A 23,011-nucleotide genomic window follows, 5' to 3' on the forward strand; every position below is an offset into this window, starting at 1 on the left:
AGGTAGAAAGAGGTTTTGGATAGATGTCTTATATGGGCATCAAAGTCAGCTGAGGGTCAGACAAACCTAACAGCAGGATTAGCAACTGAGGAGGGAATGAGGATGTCCTGGGTGTCAAAACTGAGATGAAGAATGGGGGATGACTGATTCTGGAGTGAAGTGCCAATAAGGAGAGCTTCAGTTTAGCTGCTGTTAAATGGAGGAAATGTGCACTCATCCAGGCCTTTATCTCCTTATGACATTTATTTGTATAACTCAATAAATTATTTCGAAACGATTTTGTCATGTTTTATATTTTTTGGCATTTTCACGCATTCTCTTGACTGAGCTTATATGTGTGAGTGATGTGTTTACTGCTGTCATCGCTAATGGCTTTCATATGTAGCGTTTGAAAATCTTCAGATACACTTCTGTGTGAGCTGAGTCAACAGAGGAGCGGTATTCTACTTCATTTGTGTGAAACAAGCATCCCCCTGAGGAAACTTTACATGATCTTCTCTAATGTAAAGATACATATGGGAAAATAATGATAAGTGACTCGGCAGTACAGCAGGGAGTCTCAATTCTCAGATCTACAAGATGAGAATGAAATGAACTGAAAGTTTAACAGAAAGAATGAACAGAAAATGAAAAAATAAATGAGGTAATGCAACAATATTTAAAGAGGTGTGGTCTGAGGTTCCTTACAACCAAAGGGGATCAAGTAATCTCACTGTCTTGTTCATTATGGCTCATATATTTGTGTTATGTGTCACATTATATGTGTCATATTTAAAGGTCCTGTGGTTGTTCATTAAAGTAACATTTTATAAATCATATTTATTAGGTGTTTAACATTTCTTTATTTCTACACAAGCTTCTTTTTAAATTTATCTTTTTTTTAACAAATTGTACTAGTTATGTGTTTTTTATAGAGCACATCCATGTACAAATGAGATTAAATGTAAATGTTTTACAGTAAAATGATTGAGAAGCATATTTTTACAGTATGTATATTCTACCATGACAGTTTATGAGATAGATAGATAGATAGATAGATAGATAGATAGATAGATAGATAGATAGATAGATAGATAGATAGATAGATACTTTATTGTCATTGCACATAAAAATAAAATGAGCCCAGCAACAAATTATTCTGTTTTCATTTATAATCTGTTTTAAAGAGGTGTCGATTTACTTTATGGTAGTTTTGGAGGTTTGTGGTGCTGTTGAATTATATTGGGTTATACTGAGAACTCAGAAATAGATGAAAGAAAAACAAGACATGTTTCTTCAATTCATTTGGGTTGTTAGAATTCTACTCAGGTTGGAGTGGCTCTGAGGTGTGCTGGTCATTTTGTGAGCTTGGGTCACCAAACTCCCCATTTATAAGAATAAGATGAATATATTAGTAATAAGGTATTTTTAAGGCTCTTCCAAAGCAGATATTTTGAAATGTACAGGAGTTACTAACAATATTAATAATGGTTCTGTTTTATTCAGGTGTCCCAGTAAACCATGAATGACAGTGATCCAGCATGCACAATAGCAGGAGCCTGAAACTGAAGCAGCTAAATGAACTTATGCTGTGAAAAGGTCACTTGTCCAACTCTACAATATAAATAGAGGAGTGATGGAAACATCAGTCTGTACACACAGTCAGTAAAAACACCTGTGGAGGTGGAACACAGCTGTGTAAGAGTCTTTAAATGTGATCTTTTTTTTTTTTAACAAGCGTTGAAAATGCACCTGGAAGTGATAGATTAGAACTCTAAGCCAAAAGTTCACCCGTCTGATGTATCACTAGGTGCCTGAATGAAGCCCCATACACTTTAATGTGTATGCGGTCTATCATCTATCATCACTCATTAGATTAGGCTAAACAACGATTTTGTCGTATTATAAGATGATCTATTGTATGCATAGAGCCACTTTTGATAACCTGTTTACAGTTCACAGAAACAGATTCAACTGTATACAACAATAAAGATGATTCTGTTTCTGACTATATCTAATATTAAATGACAAGTAGGAGTTTTAGCAAGTCAACGATGATTATACTAAATTGTGCAACTTAGGGGGGAAAAAAGGGTTTCTTCCATTTTACCCCCAATAAAAGTTTTTGGGGGAGTTTTCTCTTATTTGAATTGAGGATGTGAGCACAGAGAATGTGTTGCTGTACAGACTACAAAGCCCCTAGATGCAAATTTGTGATATAAATCACAAATCATGACGTTTATTCATTTTAGATTGCTATTTACTCATTTCAATTTGCGCTATTTTTCTTTTAAGGTCAACAATATTTTGTTTTAATATATATGGAAGTGCCTACTAAAAATGACAATAAAGGAAATCTTGAATCTTGAAAATATTGAATACAAAATTGACTTGACTTGAAAAAATGCAATATTATGACTTTTTAAAATTCATTTTATTGTCACTAGAGCCCGACAGATAAAGCACTCCACCGATATTGGCTTATCATAGATATATTGGTATCTGAGTGTATGTTCCTCGATATGTGTCAATAGTTTTTAAAATGTATATATATATGTATATATTTAATACATCTTATATTTATAAATATGTTAAATGTGTTTTTTTCTTAATTCAAGTTTGATATATACATAAATGTTTTTTGTTTTTTTATTTATTTATAGTTATTAATAATTCAATTCCCAGTAAAGTTGACTCTTTCTGTTTACTGATGTCACTAAATAAAATAAGGTTTATTCCTAAACTGTAACAACATTTGATGGATCATTGCAATACATGTGTATTCATACCTCTATTCTATAAGTATATCGGCCGTTACATCGATATCGGAATTGTTTTACTCCCTATTGGTACTGGCCCCTAAAATCGATTATCGGTTGGGCTCTAATTATCACCATTCTTAAATTATGTATGTCTTCTTTTTTTCTAGAAGGAATAGGTTTCCGAACAGGGAGGAGAAGAAACGAAACCCAAACAAAAACAAAAAAGAGGAACGATCGTTTCCTTGGTGGCAGCGGAATGTTTTAGCAGACGGACCACGGACAACTAGCTAGTTAGCGGGGCCGTTGGAAACAAAACCGGACTCCACTGAGAGCAAGTTGTCAGTTTCCCCAGTTAACCCTGCACTGTGTTCAGTCTGTATTCAAGTCCCGCTTTGGTTTGAACTGTGTTATAATTGGGGGCTGAGGTTTCTGCGGTCAAGATGGGAGTGCCGAAGTTTTACCGCTGGATCTCGGAGCGCTATCCGTGTCTGAGTGAAGTTGTGAAGGAACATCAGGTAGGAGAGCAGAGATGTTTTAGCTTCACTGCTGAGCTAGCAGCGAGCTAAGTGTAGCGGGCCGTAGCGTTATAGTTCACGTAGCTTTAGCTAACCAACAGGACAGCTTTCTTAACTCCAACATAAACACCTTCGTTATTTAATAACATACACAAACAAACGACGGAGCGGAATTCCAACACTAAGCAGCTTTATATTTAGCTCCTCTTCATGTACACACCATAGCACAGGTCGGACTATAACTGAGCTATTATATTTACCAGCTTGTTTAGTCTTTGTTGGGCAGGAACATTCTAAACAACAATAAAGCTCCCAGTCAGCTAGCTACTCTTAACTAACTAGCTGAATAGTGGCTTCCGCTAGTTACTGTTGTCAATTTACACACATTACGTGACGTTACTTAAGTTGTTACGTCAGTTGCTTAAAATGCGTTAATTCTGTAGTCAACTTGCAACGTAAACTAACTGGAAACTGTGAAGTAGAACTCAAACGAGTCACTGAGTTGTTTACGAACTTAAGAGGAGCATATTATGGACTTTTTGGTGACCTAGTTTACTGTGCGGCGGAGGAAGATAGTATTTCATTGACTGAGTGGCGGTTTCATCAGCTGGACGTTGTTCAGTGTCACTCATGTTGCATAAGACAGTTCGAACCTGTGTGTGAAGCCAAAATAAAGACTTTGTATTGTGATCAGCTTTATTCTGGATATGAACAATCACCAAGTAAACCCCTCTGTGATACTAAAGGTCACTCTGCTGTAATAGGAGCAAAATATAACAAATTAGAGCTGTAACAAGTCCATATAGTTATAGTAAGAGAATGATTAGTCAGCTGCCACGTATTCAATTCATTACCAGCTATTTTGATAAGTTAATTGGTTTGAGTTATATTTTTTTTAGCATTCCAGCTGCTCAAAGTGCATATTTTCTGTTATCTTTAGTGCTCTATTAGAGTAAACGGAATCTATTTGGCCTGTTGGTTAGAACAAAACAAGACATTTGAATCTGTCAGAAGCAGTAATACACATTTTTTTTTACATTTCCTGACAATTTATGGACCGATCGACTAAGCGAGAAAATAATTAACAGATTCATTGATGATGAAAATCATTTTTAAAAGCTTTACAACTGGTAATATTTTAGTCTCCTTGTTAGAAAACTAACATGTCAGTGTTGTGGGAGAGGTTACATTTTTTTTGTCTGTATTAATTTGGAGGAACTCACTGGAATGTGTGTGTTGATGGACAAAGATGAGCAAAATTTGTCATGTTAAGGATACCCTACTCCCACACTTATTTGGTGTATATTTTACTCATTATCACACATAATCATTGCATTATTTTTGTTTGTTTTTTCGCTTCAGATTCCAGAATTCGACAATCTCTATCTGGACATGAATGGGATCATTCACCAGTGTTCCCACCCCAACGATGAGGACGTCCACTTCCGCATCTCCGAGGAAAAGATCTTCGCTGACATCTTCCACTACCTGGAGGTGCTCTTCAGGATCATCAAGCCGCGCAAGGTTTTCTTCATGGCCGTGGACGGCGTGGCGCCAAGGGCAAAGATGAACCAGCAGAGAGGACGCAGATTTAGGTAGAGAAGTTTGTTTATTCTCTTTTTGGTATTTTGGGTCATGTATAAACTTCTTAACAAGAATGAGGCCCAAACACACTAAAAATAAAATGCACAATCTTCAGTTTGGTTTAAGATTGTAAAAAAAACAGTCTGCAGGCAGAGTAACAGCTAGAGGCTGACCCACTCTCTTTTATATTGTCTTTTGTGTGTGTGTGTGTGTGTGTGTGTGTGTGTGGGTGGATGTCTGTGTGTCTAGGTCCGCCAAAGAAGCAGAGGATAAGATAAAAAAAGCTCTGGATAAAGGAGAGGTGCTTCCCACAGAGGCTCGCTTTGATTCCAATTGTATCACTCCAGGTAAGTGACGCTCTGAAGCTTTAACACAACATGAACAGCACACATTAAAACTGATAATATGAAAGGAACCACAGTGGAATGTGTAGAGTGGGCAAATGGATGGTTCAATCCAGTTATTTTGTATTTTTTCAAATTCGCAGTTCATCTCATTTGCCATTTGTTTGTTTTACATATACTGGATACACAGCCTGCAGCCCTGTTAATTTATTTTTATATTAATATCAAATTGATTTCAAGCATAAAGCTCAGCCTGGATATGCATTCATTTCCATTTGATTCAAAAAAGCATCTCAACATATAACATCTTCAATTTTATATATTACTGCATGACTTTCATCAATTGATACAAGAAGTCGAAAGATGAATATTAACTTTATTTAAAATAAGCTCTAAACCTAGTAGGGGTGGGAGTCTCACCTGCCTGTATGAGGATAGCAAACTGAGGGTGGGAAAGACATCATTGTACAACAAGCTCAACATATTTGTAACGCAATGGCAGCAATATTTATAATGATAATTATGTATCTGTCTTCCAGGCACTGACTTCATGGCAAGACTCCAGGAGCAGCTCAAGTATTTTGTCCACAACAAGCTCTCCACTGATAGGCTGTGGCAGAATGTCAGAGTCTACCTGTCCGGTCATGAGGTGTGTGTTTCAATTTGTGTACAGCTGATTGTGACAGCTAAAGAAAGTCAATGCTGATCATACTGAGTGTGTGTGTGTGTTTGTGTGTTATCTCCTCTTCCTTATAGACACCAGGGGAGGGAGAACATAAGATCATGGAGTTTATTCGCTCTGAGAATGGCAAGCCGGGCCACAACCCTAACACCCGACACTGCCTATACGGTCTAGATGCTGATCTGGTAGGGGTTGTCTACACGTGCTTTAAATTTGTATGTTATCACTGAAACTCTCCAGATGCTCACACTGTCTCTCCCTCTGTGTGCTGTAGATCATGTTGGGTTTGACCAGCCACGAGCCAAATTTCTCCCTGCTCAGAGAGGAGGTCCGCTTCGGAGGAAAGAAAAACCAGAAAAGGTTTAACACGCTCTCCTCTACTCTTAACTTGTTTTCTGTTTTCTTTACTGTTATTTACATGTCTGTTCTAAAATGTTCTTTTTCTTTTCTTCTGTTGTAGGATAACAGCTCCAGAGGAAACAACTTTCCACTTGCTTCACTTGTCTCTCATGAGGGAGTACATTGATTATGAGTTCTCTGACATCAGGGTGAGACACACACACACACACACATAATATGGGATAAACAATATATAGACCGCTTTACTACATGCAGTCTTTATTCTGATTATGTTCATAAATGTTTTGTTTTATTGTTTTAGAAACACATTGGTTCTGACTATGACTTGGAGCGAATAATAGACGACTGGGTCCTAATGGGGTTCCTCGTGGGAAACGATTTCATCCCTCACCTTCCTCATCTTCACATCAACCACGATGCTCTGCCACTGCTGTACAAGACCTACATCAGTGTACTGCCCAGCCTTGGGGGTGAGAAACACACACATCAAGCTTTACATTTCGCTTATCTTCAACGCAAGTTACAATGTTGAATGTAAATATCAAACAAAAGGGCAACACGTCATACTGTGAAAGCACACAAACCAGATCTGGTGCCGTAATATTGCAACCAAGGGCTGAAACACTAATAAAAAATAATGTGACTTCCCTGTGACGGCACGCACCTGTCACTCAAATTAGTCATGGCTTTAATTATATATAATTTCAACCCTTAATAAAATTGAAACTGGTGAGTTGTATAAAAATGCATCCCCTGTACACTTGTCATGAAAGGGAAAATTAACTATAGAGCCAAAAAAAAAAGAAGAAGAAATAAAGAAAAGTGTTTTGTACCAGGATGTAAAATGTTTATTTTTGCTGTAAATTTAGGTATTTTATACATTGGGGTCTATGAGGATTGGCTAGCTTTTGGAGTCAGCCTCAAGTGGCCATTCAGGGAACTGCGATTTTTGGCACTTTTTCTGCATTGGCTTCAATTTTTCAGCCTCAGAGGTTGCCACTTGGTCGGCAGTGCATTTCACCACACAGCACGTTAGGGCATTTTTCTGTTGATTGCTAGCAGACAGAAATGATAAGGAGACACCTTCGCACAATACAAAATCACTGGAGAGCAATGAATTATTCTCCCCTATGAGTGAGGGTGGGAATTCTCTATTGTTTTGTTTACATACATAAGATACAAAGCTGAATTTGACTCTTTTTTTACCCAGGTTATCTGAATGAGAACGGCCACCTAAACCTTAGGAACTTTGAGAAATACCTGGAGAAACTTTCTGAGGTGAGACAACACACCAACACTCTAAAACTCCAAATGAATGAATGCAAGCAAAACATGTTTTTCTATTATTTTGTTGAAACGTGGTTAGTGCTGTTTTTTGTTATTCAAGTGAGTCTACAGCCAGTAGACTGAGTGATCCATTTGTTGTGTTTTTTATGAATTATAACCTGGGCATGTATTCTAACAAACCATCATTAGAACCTTTTTATTATAAGTAACTATAAACTCTTTCTGTCCAGTTTGACCGGGAACATTTTAGTGATGTGTTTGTGGACCTGAAGTGGTTCGAGAGTAAAGTTGGTAACAAGTATCTGAACGAGGCAGCGGGCCTGGCAGCAGAGAAGGAAGCTGCCAGCAAAGACACCAACAAGGAGGTAAAGACTGCAACACTCACTCAGTGTTTTCATGTATAGTTCCAGTCCTGTATCAATAACCCTAATGATTTGTTGTGTGTGTGTGTAGGATTCGTCTCTCTGCCTGGCAGCTCTGACCTCATCAGACAGAGTGACGGAAGGAGGGAAAGCAGAAGACGAGGAAGAAGAGGAGGATATGTTTGAAACGGAGTTCAGACAGTACAAACGTACATACTATATGACCAAAATGGGCGTGGATGTGGTGTCAGAGTGAGTGTATAAGCACAAATACACACTTAACATAAATCAGTTGAGTCATTTGCAGATGATCCCTAACATATGCTTTTTATCCTCATGTCTGCAGTGAGTTTCTAGCCCAGCAGGCCAAATGTTACGTGGAAGGTATCCAGTGGATTCTGCACTACTATTACCACGGCGTCCAATCCTGGAGCTGGTGAGGACTTCTCTCTTATCTCACTTACTTTTTGTTTGTTTTCATTCCAGCAGCCTGAGGACGTCACATCATGTATCACTCACAGATTTCTATCTAGCAATCAATCAAACTTTATTTATATAGCAGCTTACATTCAGGTTAATGTAGTCTAAAGTGCTTCACAGCTGATTGACTAGCTGATAAGACAGAACAAGTGAAAAAACAAAAAACAAATTACAAACAAAATTGAGACCAACGCACACAAGAGAAAATAAGTGATAAGTAAAATAAATAAATAAAAATAAACAAAACAAATCAAGTTATGAGTAATTAAAGCACTTAGTGATTAGTTAAACATCTCCTCTCTACCTGCTCTTAAATCAGTCTTTACATAATGCATATGTCTCTCTCCAGGTACTACCCCTACCACTACGCTCCCTTCCTGTCCGACATCAGGAATATATCCGGGTTAAAGTTGACCTTCGATCTCGGAAAACCCTTCATGCCCTTCCAGCAGCTGTTAGCGGTCCTGCCTGCTGCCAGCATGGCACTGCTGCCCGAGAGTTACAGGGTAACACACACACACGTTGCATACATTTTGCATATTTATCAACCTATTCAGGGATCACGCAGGACTCTCATGTGAAATGATGAAAATTATGTTTTTAATGTTTCAGCCCCTGATGACCAGTGAAAATTCAGCCATTATTGAGTACTACCCTCTAGACTTTAAAACGGACCTCAATGGGAAGCAGCAGGAGTGGGAGGCTGTGGTGCTCATTCCCTTCATAGATGAGGTAAACACACACACACACACACACATACACACACACACACACAAACAAACACATTGGTGGAGATAAAATAATGCCATTGTGCTTAGTCATGGTGCACTCGTGTGCTTTTGTTTTTTTTAACAGAGGTGCTTGCTGGCAGCCATGGAGCCATGCAATCATAAGCTGACTAAAGAAGAGAAGGCCAGGAACTGTCACACAGAGTGCGCCGTCTACACATACGACCCCGAAATAGACTTCTCCTACAGCTCCAGCCTACCTCAGTTGTTCCCCGACATCGTCCACTGCCACGCCAGGTAGATACATCACATCGAATGAACTGATGCCACATTTTCATTCCACACAGGTTAATGGAGTTGTGTTTGTATGTTACAGGAAAGCAAACATCGCCATGGACGCCTGGCACGTGGGGTTAGATCACGTGGGCAGGCGCATGGATAAGTCAGCTCTGTACTTCTGCGGCTTCCCCACCCTGCAACACATCAGACACAAGGTAGAGCCGTTACACTGAAGCTACACTCATTTTAAGACTAAACATGTTGCTATTTTGTAGGTTACTTGGAAATACAATAATAATAATAAAAATAATGCTCTTTATTTCTCTCTCTTAGTTTTACAAGAAGAAGAGTGGCGTGGTTGTGTTCCAGCAGAGCAGCAGAGGGGAGAACACGATGCTGGACATCCTCCCCAGCCAGGAAGGAGAGCCGGTGAGCTTTTGTTTGTGTTTATTCCTTTTAATCTAGAAGTATTTATTGGGGAATCAAAGCAAGACTGTCGGAATTTCTGCTGAGCAGCAGCAACAACAGCGGCCTCTGCTGCTCACAAGTGGTAATTACAGGACACTGGTGCATTTAAATCTGTTGATATCTGAGCAATGAGGCTGCTGCACTGTTATAACATGAGGGTATGCAACACACTAAAACAGTTATGTTGTGTCTGGACCACAAGCGTAGCATGAGCTGCCCACGCTACGCTTGTGGTCTGGACACAGGGTTGCTGTTGTGACATCCCTCACCATGCTTCTGGCTGATCTCATTTCATCAACATCTAAACCCACTGCAGCTGTGTGCTAAAATGTAGTTGGGAACAGTGAACAGCTTATTGTACCAGTACAACCCAAGTTGCATAGTGCAAGAACAGGAGCTTGAGGCACAGAGTGGGAATAAAAGAGGTGTCAAAAGTGATTTTTTAATTGTTATTTTATGGTAAAATAGTTAAAATAGGATCATATTGCTTTAAAGTTTCCGTCTGGAACTTTTACAAATAAATTAGCGTCCGTTACATTCAAGCCCTCGCCAAATGAGTTCACACAATGCTGATTAATCCTATTACTGCCAGATAAATCTCTCTGTATTTCACAGTATACAGTAAATTCCTGCTCTGGCTGTTCAGTTTTGCAACCAGAGACTTTCAGTTTAATCTCTGCTAACTTGAATGGGGATGAAATCATTTAGTTGTTTGGCTCTTCTAGAATTTCCAGATATTATTGGACCAAATGGCAACAGAGTAGACTGTGGTGGAGCCTGCAGCATAAGCACATGTTAACAGTGTTTTTGTAATAACGCTCACTGCCAGAACGGGGAGATGAAAGTCACACACTCCAGCTTTGAGTTCTTTAAAAGTTTGCATTACAGTATTATTTGATATATATATAAATATATAATTATTAATACATATATACCAACACATTTATATTCAATAAGCTATTTAACTGACATGAATGTTAATAGACAGATATAATGAAAGTAATAGAAATTCTCAATAAGTGGTGTGGAATTAGTTTAGTAGAGTAGAATTAATTAGGAATTTGAACAGAATTAATCATTTTTAAGAGTGTAAGCTTCTGCGTGTTCTTGTCCACATGTCTTTTTTTTATCTCTCTATCTGCAGGTCTGCGATGATGTTGCTGCACGAGTACTCGGCAAGCCGGTGTTTGTCAACTGGCCGCATCTAGAGGAAGCTCGTATTGTTGCAGTGTCGGACGGAGAGACAAAGTGAGAATTTGACACCTTTGCCAACAGTGATGTATATAGCTTCTAAAATATAGCTTAAAAAATTATTGTCAGTGTGTCAGTGGATGCTGACAAAGAAACTACCACTGGGGGGCGCCAGAATCAACACATCGTAGCATGCATAATAACCCTGAATCATCCATTCTGAATCAAATATTCAACTGTGCTTTGTAGGTTTTCTCTAGAGGAACCACCAGGTGTCCAAAGAATCTATGACAGGCCCTCCACTCCCCCTCCCACCAAAGTCAACCGCCTGTCAGACAAGGAGCAGAAGGACTGGGTGAAAGACGTCCAGGGAATCACTGAATAGTAAGACACAAATGAAATGAATGCTGAAGTAAAGGTGTTATAACAAGATAGTTATATTGAGAAAGAATATTGTATTGTCCCCAACATTACAAATGCTTTCTTTCTTTCATTCTCAAAGTTTCATGAAGAGGAAAGGCATCATAGTGAATGAGACAGTGGTGGTTTTATACGGCCAGACGCTGACGGGAAGGAAATACGTCCCCAAAGCCAACGGGGTGGTGGAGCTAGAGAAACAGTGGTCCAAACAAGTTCTTCCTTTCGCCTACCAGACTGTGGTTAAGGTACACGCATACATATATACATATATTTATATATACAAGAAGGAATACACTGATAAAACTCATTGAATCATGCAAAAACTGTTAAAACTGGGGGGGTTGAGCATAGCTTAGCGGGTAGCGCACCCGCCCCATGTGTTGAGGCTATAGTCCTCGTTGCAGGCGATCCCGGTTCGAATCCCGTGCCGAGCGATCTTATCCTGCGTGTCATTCCCCCTCTCTCTGCCTCCTGTTTCCTGTCTATCTTCACTGTCCTGAACATTAAAGGCAAAAAAGCCCGAAAAAATATACTTTAAAAAAAAAAAAACTGTTAAAACTGAGAAAAACTTGAGAACACTTGAGAAAAGGTTGGAGTCATGTTTTCAGTTATGAGGTTTCTCACACACACACACACACACACACACACAAATACAGACACAGACAGAGTTGCAGTATCACCTAGTTTGAGATTTGATGCTAAACTGTGCTGTTTCCCATCAGGGTCATTGAGGCTACAGAGGAACCTGCCTGAGCTGAGGAGTGCAGACAAGCTAATTCATTCTAAACTAAATAAACTTTGCAAACAGCGTGTGTGACTGTGTTAATCTAGTGCAGGATTTAGTGAAGTGAGGCACATATCACAGTGTACATTCAACTGATGATCTTAATAATCCACTCTTTCATCACCTTTCTTACCCACCCGCTCTTAAAATCTGTGTCTCCTTCCATCTTTAACAGGACATCAAGGCCTTTTACTCGTCCCTGACCTGCTTTAAGAGCTTAGACGAGCTCTTTCCTCCTGCAACTACCGTCTTCATGGTGGGGAACCCGTACTACGGTGCCATTGGAGAGGTGCGTTAGCTGATCTCTGCTTCTTGAGGATTAGCATCCCTTAGGCTGTCATGATAACTACTTTTGTGGGACAATATATTGGCTCAGAAATAATCATGATAAACAATATTATTGTCATTTGAAGATCATTTTATATCACTGATGTAATGATAATATTGTAACATGAACATGCAAAGAGGGGGGGGTATTGGAGAGTGGGTGCTACACTTCTGTAAAAACACAGACTGCCTTTATGGTTGGGACAGAGTTATTTACCTTTTTAGTTCCACTCAGGACGTACACAGTGATGAATGGAGGGCACTACTTGCTTAGCTAATGTGACATGAATAGCCTCTTAGCTGCTAATGTGAAGTGTGGCAATATTGATGTAAAAAAAATGATCAAGGTCATGTCCAAGTATCATATAGTCCATATATAGACATGATGATTTCGATTATTACGTTTTTATACGATAAGTCATAATTACTGTGACAGGATTACATCAAAAGTGTCTCCTTTTCTAAATATCTGTTGCTTTTCAAACCTTACGGAACAGGTGCAGGACTCCAGCGATGTCATCAAAGACGGCCGGGTCCGTGTGGTCTTCAACGTGCCGCACGAGCCTCAGTTAGAGCCCTTAATCCAGAACCAGCATGTAAGACACACGCACACTTTTTAAGGCATTCAATTGAGAGTATTCTTCATTCTCACCACCTAAAAACTCATCTGTGTGTATCTTGTAGAAATACTGTGTGAAGTACAGTCCCGGATACGTCCTGGCGTCTCGCCTTGGCATCACCAGCTACCTCGTCTCCCGCTTCTCAGGAAGTGTTTTCATTGGCAGAGGATCAAAGAGGAAGTGAGTTTTTAGTCACCTTTTGTGATCTGATGTATCACAGAAATATTGAATGCATCATAAATCATCTATGGTTGTTTGTTCCTGCTTTCTCTCTGTATCAATGTGCTCTTCTCCTCTTCTCCCAGTCCCTGCGGTGAGCAAAAAGCTAACGTTGGCCTGAATCTGAAGTTCAACAAGAAGAATGAAGAAGTTCCCGGATACACCAAGAGAACTGAAAAAGAGTGGCTATACTCTGCTGCTGTGGAGGAACTGCTCGCTGAATACCTGGACCGGTAAGAACAATAAAACATTTTATTTTAAAAGCGGTCATTAGAAAAGCTTTTGCTTTCAAAGTAGCCTCATGAAAGAAGTGTCATTTTTGATGGTTTTTTTATGCCTTCATAGATTTTCCGAGGTATTTAACTCAGTGTCCAGAAACAGCCATGATGATGTTTTCTATGAGGATGACATCTGGCCTGGAGAGGACCAGAACGGGTAAAAAACACACACACACACACACACACACACAAAAACCCATCACACTTTGTACAATAGATTCTGTCTCTTGTTATTTTGGAGACAGTTGACACAATGTAATTGCACAATTTATGAGAAACCCACAACTCTGTCCAACTGTGGCTTCTGTTGTTCATTATCTCCTCTAAAAACGTTCTGGCAAATCTGGCAAAGACTATGTTTACTGCAGAACTCAGTGTTCACATGCACCAAAACAAATCTTCCTTCCAAAAAGGTCTGCAACCCAAAAAACATCACAGATAAAGATGTATTCAATTAGGAAATGATTTTAGCTGCAGCTATTCTATGTTAAATGCTAAATTTAACCATCTGACTGGATTTTGGATGTTAAATTACTTGATGGACGTCCCGCAGGGCCGAGAAGGTGTCTGAAATCACCTCATGGTTGAAAAGCCACCCAGTCAGCTCCATCAGCAGGTCGTCATGTGACCTGCAGGTGCTAGACACGGCCATCGTTGAGAGGATCGAGGAGGCGGTGGAGAAATCCAAGGTGACACACACACACACAGCTTGTAAAAATGTGTCTGCTTCTCTGTCCTTACAATGTGTTTCTGTCACACTACACACACACACACACACACACACACACACACACACACACACACACAGCTTGTAAAAATGTGTCTGCTTCTCTGTCCTTACAATGTGTTTCTGTCACACTCTCAGGTGAAGAAGAGCACCAAGAAAGTCCGTGTGACTGTCAAGCCTCACCTCTTGTTCAGGGTAAGTTTATTTCACCAGCATGTCAGTCTGAGGGAATTTTATTATTTTGGGTTAAAGCAAATGTAAATCTATTTCCTGGTGACATGCTGTAAGATTCCACCTTAAAGAGTCAATACATTTTCTCACTCTTCTCTTGTGATATGTAGCCAGTGGTCACAGTGTCGAAATATTACATCATAAAAAACTTTTCTCTGCTCACATCTTATTAGAGTCTCATGCCCAGACAGAAGTAAATCATATTTGGTTGAGGCCCCATTTATACATACCCGGTTATTTTTAAAAACGGAGACATTAACCATCGTTTGCACCCTCTGTTTAGACGCAAACGGAGAATTCGCCCCTGAAAACGATGCTTTTTAAAAACTCCGGCCATAGTGGAGATTTTGGAAAACTCTGTTTGCACGTTTGCATGTAAACGGAGAAAAACGGAGATTTGGGGAACCGGAAACTGCTCCTTGGTTAAATGTGACATTGTTTATAATCTACAGTCTATGTTTATAATCTATGGTGATCATGGATGTAGAATAGTAGTCACATTTATGTTGGTGCAATCCTTTGTATTGGTTTGCATTTGCAAATACAAGTGTTGTACTATGTGGAGGAATGAAGTGATGTTGTTGTTGTTGCTATGCGGGATTGTGATTGGCTAACGTGGGCTTGAGCTGCTCTTGATGACATATATACACGGGTTAGTGTACACGGAAACTTTTCTGAAAACAGACTGGTGTGCACGCAGTTCTTTTTGTAAACGGAGAGGGTGAAATGTCCCTTTATGAAAATAGCCGGGCACGTGTAAACGTAGCCTGAGTCTGACTTTAGATGTTTTATATTCAAGCTCATTATCAAGCCCTTAACAAGCTTCAGCTGCTTAATAACAAGTTAATAAATAGAATCAGGTGTGTTTGATTGGGGAGATACCTAAAACATGCAGAGCAGTAGCTCTCCAGGAGCAGGGTTGGTGACCACTGTTATAAAGTTTCTTGAAATTGGTCAATTCTAGTTAGGAAATGACACAAACTGGTTTTAATAAGCACAGAAAAAATTATATCAAAGCCTGCCAATACGACTATAAGCTACTTCCATTAACTCTTACTTACTGTTCATATTCTGACTCATTATTAGTCTCTCTACACCAATTCACATTCATAAATTCACCATGAGTCATTAATAAATGTTTGATTAATTCTTCTGTTTGATTCATCTAATGTAAAAAAAAAAAAAAAAAACGTTTAAAAAATGATGTCATTGGCTTTGTTTACCAGATTTTATCCAGTTTTAAACGTGTGTGTGTCTGTGTGTAGCCATTGGAGCAGCAGCAGGGTGTGGTCCCAGACCCCGACGGCGAGTATCGCCTGTTTGACAGAGTCATCAACGTGAGGGAGAGCTTCACCGTCCCTCTGGGACTCCGAGGAACCGTCATCGGCATTAAAGGAGGTGAGGACACGCACACTGTCTTCCTCTCATTCCTTCATGTAGATTAAAAATTCTACCAAAGCGTCGACCATTTTCTGGGGTAAAGTGAAGATGTCTGATGTGAAGATATGAAGAAGAAAACATCATTCAGTTTAATATTGTGTTTGTGTCTGCAGCTGAGCGGGAGGCAGAGGTTCTCTATGAGGTGCATTTTGATGAGGAATTTGCTGGAGGACTGAACATCAGGTAATTCAACACTCATAGTCAAGTCTTGCCCAGACAAGCCGTCTCCTTCACGAAAATGAACAAAACATACCTGTATATAATACATAAGTGTATGTGTAATCACAGCACTGTTGAAATATGTCAGCTGTTTGCTAATTGGCTAATATTTCCAAGTTAAACAGCTGTTCAGAATTTCAACCGTTCCACTAGTCAATTCAAACTCTCCCTTTTGACACCAAAATGATTTCTGATCTGATCACGTGTGACTGTGTTCGTCCGCGTCCTCAGGTGCGCGTCACTCCGTGGTTACCGCCTCCCCCCCTGCGCTCTCATCAACCTCTCCCACGGCGCCCGAGTGGATCACACCTCCCACAAGCTCACCGCCATTGTCAAACCTCAGCCCGCTGCGGCCGGCAACTTCAACTCCCAAAGGCAGATGGGCGGCCTCAACCACTCGCCGCGGTCACCCTTCATACCCACACAAGTAAGACAGCTTAACAGCTTCACTGTTTTTTTTTCTCTCCACTGTTTGAAATGATCTAATAATCAAACCTCTCCTCTTTATCTCTTTCTTCCACCTCTGCAGCACAACAACAAACACAACACAGTGAAAGCAGCGTCCCAAGGCAACAGGAGCTCTCCCTCTAAGGGTCCCATCCAAAAACAACAGGCCAAGGTAAGCAGGGGGCATTTTTGTCAAGCCTCCTTCTCACTTTTACTCCTTTTGACAACTGTGGTGCTTTAAATGTGCTTTCTGTCCTCCTCCCAGGGTAAAGAAGAGTACAGTAATGTGTGGCAGACTCTGCAGAACTCAGGACCTCCTACCAAACCTCCTGCTCACTGGCAAAATAATGTAAGTTTGTGTGTGTTAAACGAAGGAGAAAGGAGCCTTATATAGCTCTATACGTATATTCAGATTCATGTTTCATATATATACTTAATGTGTGTGTTTGGACTTAGCAGGCCCCAGCTGGTAACATCAGGCTATTGAAGAAAAGCGAAGATGCCAACTCTCTTTTACCCACACAGAACACAGCCAATAAGGTACACACACTTCCTTTTTTTTCTTTCTTTAATCTCCCTTTTTTTAACTTCTGTGTGTTTATTAGTACTGTAAAGGGAGAGTACAAAGTTTTAAGGTTGGCAGGGGTCATATCTACTCTGCTGTGTCTTCTCACATTAGACCACCACTGAGTTTGAGGACCTGATAGCCAGTCTCAAGATTTCCAAGGGTACCCCACCTCCTGCTGCACCTGCACAAGCACCCACCAGCCAATCAGACGGGCCGTTGTCTCCACAGTCCTTTGCCATGGTGAGTATAAATAAAAGGCACCCATTGGTTGAAAAGCATTTTTTAGTGTTAAGTACAATCACAATCACATTATTTTTATAAAGGATAATTGAATTGACCTTGTGTGTGTGTGTGTGTGTGTGTGTGTGCTGTTGTAGAAGGGGACCATGATGCTGAAGGAGATGCTGAAGATTGACAGCGCTGGAACAGGAAGTCCCTCCCCCCAGGACATGGCCTCCTCCGGGGGTCAGCAGCAGAACAGGAGACGATCATCCAAAAAACTGGGTAACAAACTGTTCATTACTGCTGACTGCAACATGATCAAGTAGTTAAAATTAGGTCTACAATTACTACTGACTCACAATTTCAACCACTTTTCTTTTTTTCTCCTGCTTTTTTCTCCCTCCAGCTGCAAACATGAACGTCCCACACGGAGACACAGCTTCACCAGTTCCTCCTGCGTCCGCCACCTCGGCCAACCTCCCCAACACCATGCTGGCCAGTAAGGTGTCAGAGCTGGCGTGTGTGTGTGTGGGGTTGGGCATGGCACCACCCGATTTCAGCTTCATAAGGAACAGACAGGTAACACTGCGCACTCTGTGTTTTTACTATGTGTTATGCTCTCCTGAAAAGTACACAGATTTTTCTTATATTTTGCAAACCTTGTCCCCTCTGTCTGTGTGTGTGTGTGTGTGTGTGTTCAGGGTCTGGTGGTGTGTCAGGTGAAGCTGTCCAACGGGTTGATGGTTCATGGTCCACAGTGTCAGTCAGAAAATGATGCCAAGGAGAAAGCTGCTTTCTTTGCCTTACAAAGACTGGTACAACACACACACACATTTGTGTTTATGTGTGAACGTGTGCATGAGAGAGTGTGTGCGTTTATCCATCAGTCAAACTTTATTTATGCAGCACCTTTTAATACAGGTTAACATAATTCAAAGTGCAAAGACAATCTGATAATAAGACAGAACAAGTGACGACATGAAGAAAAGGAATAAAAAACAATGAAAGAACAAATTGCAAAGAAAAAACAGTGACCAAAGCATGCAAGAGAAACTAAAATAAATAAAACTTTAGATAAAGTAAAATATATTAAGAATGAATAAATATATAAGAATTAAAGAAAAGTTTTATTTAAAGTTAAAAAGATTAAAAAACAACGTTAAAGTAGATTGAAAAGACAAAAGAAATAAAGTTCATTAAAAGCTAGATTAAAACTAGGTTAAATAAGAGATTACAAGACAAAAGAAGCATCAGATAAGAAGATAAAATCTATAGAGTAATAATAGTAACAAAATAAAATAAAGTAGAACAAAGTTTTAAAAATATCAAAACAAAATTTCAACACTTCCAGCTGTTCTCAGTTTAGTGGCAGTTATACTTGGTAGGGTCTAAAATAAATAATGAATTATTGTCACAAGATCATCACTAAGCTGTTGTTTAGAAGCAGCACACAGCACGTGATGCTTTTATTTGAACCATCCATCCTTCAAAATGAAGAAAAAGATTAAAAAATGTTTAAAGAGCAGCCAATAAATGGAGACTTTTATCTTTATTTTCATATCAGGAAATAATGTTGGCAAGTGATGACTCATTCTTGACAGTGTCTCATAAACCAGAGCACACACTTTTTTTAAAAATGTATAATTGTACCCAACAAAAGCAGAACTTCATATTTTGGAATCTGTCATTCAATGAATTACTGTTGCAAAGCCATCTGTTATCCAAAGAAAGAAAGTTCAAAATAAGTGTTTTTATTTTCAGTCTGAATGTGATTATAGCAGGTTACTTTAATGACTGCTAAACAGAATACTTGTTTTTCCAAATAGCACAATGTTTTAAATATGAATGAAAATATCAGAAGTGTTGTTAAGATCTCCATTTAAACCTTTTCTTGTCTGTTTTCTCTTGTTTATCTGTAGAACTCAGTGGGCTCAGGCTTCCCCCTCCCACCTCCTATGTTCCCCGGGATGGGCCAGATACGACCTCCACCTATTGGAGCCATGAACCCAGTCTTCAACCAATCAAGTAAGTGTCCCCGAGTGTTTCACTCTGAGTGATTGTGATCCCACCGGGCATCACGTTTCAGAAGCGTCTCTCTGCTCCGCTGTGCTATAAATACGCACCGAGTCTGTTTTCAACAGAAGGCAAAGCGGCGTCAATCTCATGTCAAGATCGAGAAATAGCAAAGAGCATCCGGTCAATTTTCAAAATAAAACAACCTGTCCAGACACCCGGTTGTATTTCAGCAACAAACACGAATAAAACAGACAAATAGAGACCATTTAACTTCTTAGTCTACTGACCCACAGTAGAAGCACAAAAAAATGACCAAATGTCTAATAGGATAAAATGGGTTTTAGATTGAAAAGCTTCACCTTTAACATCATAATGTTCTACAAAAACACTTTTCTGATAGTTATTCAACATCAGAACTCAGGAACAGAAGAGGAGATTGTGACCATATTTCACATTTAGTCAGATACTGAATTGGTGACACTGATCTTGGGTGCCCACCTTGAAACTGTGGTGATTTTATTAACTAAATTAAACTAACTAAATTGTCAGTACAAATATTATATGAGTCTGAACTGACATGGATGTAAACTGTAACTTGATTGAGTGGCAACTACAAGATGCTATTTCTAGTTAATTTATTGGTCTTTTTTTCTGTCTTGCTTGAGTCCACATAAGTAAATTAACTGTAGCTTTTCAGTAGGCAGTTTTCTCATCAGTCCACTCTGTTCTGTTTTTGACCAGAACAAAGAGATCAGAGCACATTACTCCAGTTTTAAAGTCTTTACACTGGCTCCCAGTCAGCTATAGAATAGATTTTAAAGTTCTGCTACTGGTCTACAAATTACTGAATGGTTTAGGTCCAGAATACATGAATGACATGTTAGTAGAATATAAACCCAGTAGAGCTCTGAGATCTACTGACTCAGGTCAGATAGTTGAGCCCAGAGTTCAAACTAAACATGGTGAAGTAGCTTTTACACAACTGGAACAAACTACCAGCAGAACTGAAATCAGCCCCAACAGTGAACACTTTTAAATCCAGGTTAAAAACACTTCTCTTCTCCTGTGCTTATGATTGAGCTCTTTTAAAGAACTTTCATTTGTACTCTATGTCCTTTTAATGATTTTAAAGCTAATTTATTATTTTATGCTGCAATCATTTTATTTATGTCTTTCTATTTTTCTGTACTTTGTTTTTATTATGGGGGGGTGGGGGTGGGGGTTAATTGTATGTTTTACATGTTTTTCTGTTTTATGTAAAGCACATTGAATTGCCATTGTGTATGAAATGCACTATATAATAAAACTGCCTTGCCTTGCCTTGCCTTCTGCAGGTGGCTTGCTGTTGCCCCCCCAGGGTTACCCCGCGCCTCTATGGGGGATGCCTCTTCCTCCCCACCACCACCAGAACCAACCGTTCTTCGGAGCTACTGGGACATTCCCCGGTGCTGCTCGCCCCCAACCTGCCACATCACTGCCCATCGGCTCACACAACCAGTTCATCCCGTTACAGGTCAGCACATAAACACACACACAAACTTACACACGAATGAATAACTGTTGCTGCTTTTTATTTTAAATCTGATAAAGTCACATTACAGTCACAGTAACAAGGCTTTTCTTTCTTCTTGAACATCGACAGGTGACTAAGAAGCGAGTCTCGGCCAATAAGAAGAACCAAGAAACTCGAGAGTTCTACAGCGCCGCCCACACCGTCGCCAGGAACCAATCGCAGAAAGCCCAAAACCAGGTGTCCGGCCAATCAGACCAACAGCCCGCCAGCAGCAACCCCTCCTCAACCAGTCCCAGCCCAGCAGACGTCGTGCCCATGACCCCTCCTCGGCAAAACCCCCCATCGACAGGCCACACCCCCGGCTCATCCTCAAAAAGGAAGCACAGGAAGCTGGCTGTCAATTTTGAAGCGGCTAAAGTCTCTGAGTGATGAGCTGCTGTGTGTGTTTGTGTGCGTGTGTGCGTGTTGGAGAGAGCGAGATAGGCTCAGCTGTATTAAGGCCTGACTCAGCATCTCTGATCAAAACCTCCGTCATTGTGAAACATTTTCACGCAACGTTTCAGTGCAGAAAGCAGCTTCAGTCAAGACATTGGGTCATATTTTCATGTTTTACTAACAGGAACATTTCCCACTTTTATTTTGTCATCTGCCTCTAATCACACAGATCAAACATGGCATCTCTTCACCTCTTCACTTCAGGTCAGGTACACTTGTTCATCAAAAGTTTGCTCCATTCTGTTAAAATGAAACAAACATTTTCATGAGGAAGGAGGCATACTTTTTATTTCAACTTGGATTCTTTTTTTGGTAGCTGTGGCAATAAGTTCTAACAGCAAGGAAAACATTACAAGTATTTGCTAAGATTGTAGAATTGGGGAACATTGCGAAAAAAATTAGCTAACCGAAAGGTCAGTCAGATGATTTCTTACATTCTTCTTTACTTTGCTCGACTTGTAGTTGCGGTTTTCTGAGATGACTGGCGTGGAGCGTAAAGACAGCCAGCAGCAAAAGTTTAACAAATGTCATAACAAATTCTCATATTCAAACCAACCAATCAGAATACGACATGAAATGACATAGAATAAGCTGGCCAGCAAAACATTTCGGAAGCACAACTTCCGGAGGGGCGGGCGGGCGCTGTTATCCACTACATGAATTGCACATAGCCTCAAATTGGGATCATAGAGTTTTTTTGCATAGTGTGACGTGAAATAAACCTCCATGATAGTCGTCACACAGTCTTGTGTGCTGCATATTTGAAGACCTATTGAAGCGTAACACTGCCTTAAAAGTGCATTGTCTTAATGAAATCTGCATTTTAGTGTCAATTCTATTGATAAGCAGTAACTGCTCACCAGTGCCGATTTTTACAAAAACAATAACCCTAATTTCAGTAGAAAAACCTGTTTCGAGTCATATGCACAGTATTTCAAATTTAGATGAGCTTAATTGACTAATTCTCAGATCTTTTTAGCCTTTACAGCCTCCTCATGTCAGTCTCAGCTCTGCCTCTGCACCTCTTTTCAAATGTTGCCTTCTGTATCTGCAGCTGAGGGACATCACAGTTTTCACATTGACTTTAGGCACTAGCATCATGGCAACATACACTAAGAAGAAACACTTCTTGATGTTTGGTAAAAGCTCTTGATGAAATCCGGATCTTTGGTCTCAGGAACGTGTAGCCGTAATAGAAGCTCTCATCATACACGAGTCTTAGATTTGCGCTGCAGTAGCAACTTGGGCCTGCTTTCCGAACACTTTCCTCTGAACGCTCACACACATACTTCGTTATTTACATGCACGAATTTTAGAAGACTTGTTTGCATGCACAGTGGGGGGTGTTGGTGTATTTATAACGCTTAAAATCGACCCTCTATCACAGCTACACTGATCAGAGCATGAAGAAATAAAGCTTACAGTGTTCACATGCATCAGGTTTGTTAGGTTTGCATCAGCGGT

At 39.9% G+C, this 23,011-nt stretch overlaps 1 protein-coding gene across 2 annotated transcripts; it reads left to right on the plus strand.

The window, feature by feature from the left end:
- The first annotated feature begins 3,059 nt into the window (after positions 1-3,059).
- Positions 3,060-21,799, plus strand: xrn1 (5'-3' exoribonuclease 1). Of its 2 annotated transcripts, XM_053330218.1 has the most exons (40): positions 3,060-3,256; positions 4,619-4,851; positions 5,090-5,187; positions 5,724-5,833; positions 5,941-6,051; positions 6,141-6,226; positions 6,327-6,414; positions 6,528-6,696; positions 7,437-7,504; positions 7,744-7,878; positions 7,967-8,127; positions 8,222-8,311; positions 8,705-8,861; positions 8,968-9,087; positions 9,211-9,380; positions 9,460-9,577; positions 9,696-9,791; positions 10,975-11,078; positions 11,271-11,405; positions 11,524-11,686; positions 12,401-12,514; positions 13,050-13,148; positions 13,237-13,352; positions 13,478-13,624; positions 13,737-13,826; positions 14,223-14,358; positions 14,535-14,591; positions 15,893-16,025; positions 16,181-16,250; positions 16,518-16,713; positions 16,816-16,905; positions 16,999-17,082; positions 17,193-17,273; positions 17,413-17,541; positions 17,679-17,805; positions 17,930-18,102; positions 18,225-18,338; positions 19,443-19,548; positions 20,874-21,052; positions 21,182-21,799. In XM_053330218.1, exons 1-40 carry the CDS (start codon positions 3,182-3,184, stop codon positions 21,479-21,481), a joined length of 5,028 nt encoding a protein of 1,675 aa, XP_053186193.1. In that variant the 5' UTR covers positions 3,060-3,181; the 3' UTR covers positions 21,482-21,799. The 2 variants fall into 2 exon arrangements, with proteins under 2 accessions (XP_053186193.1, XP_053186194.1); XM_053330219.1 differs by lacking the exons at positions 12,401-12,514; positions 13,050-13,148; positions 13,237-13,352; ... (15 more) ...; positions 20,874-21,052; positions 21,182-21,799 and adding an exon at positions 12,164-12,366.
- Positions 21,800-23,011: the final 1,212 nt, after the last annotated feature.

Source organism: Scomber japonicus, chromosome 12 (assembly GCF_027409825.1).
Source record: "Scomber japonicus isolate fScoJap1 chromosome 12, fScoJap1.pri, whole genome shotgun sequence".
NCBI lineage: Eukaryota > Metazoa > Chordata > Actinopteri > Scombriformes > Scombridae > Scomber > Scomber japonicus.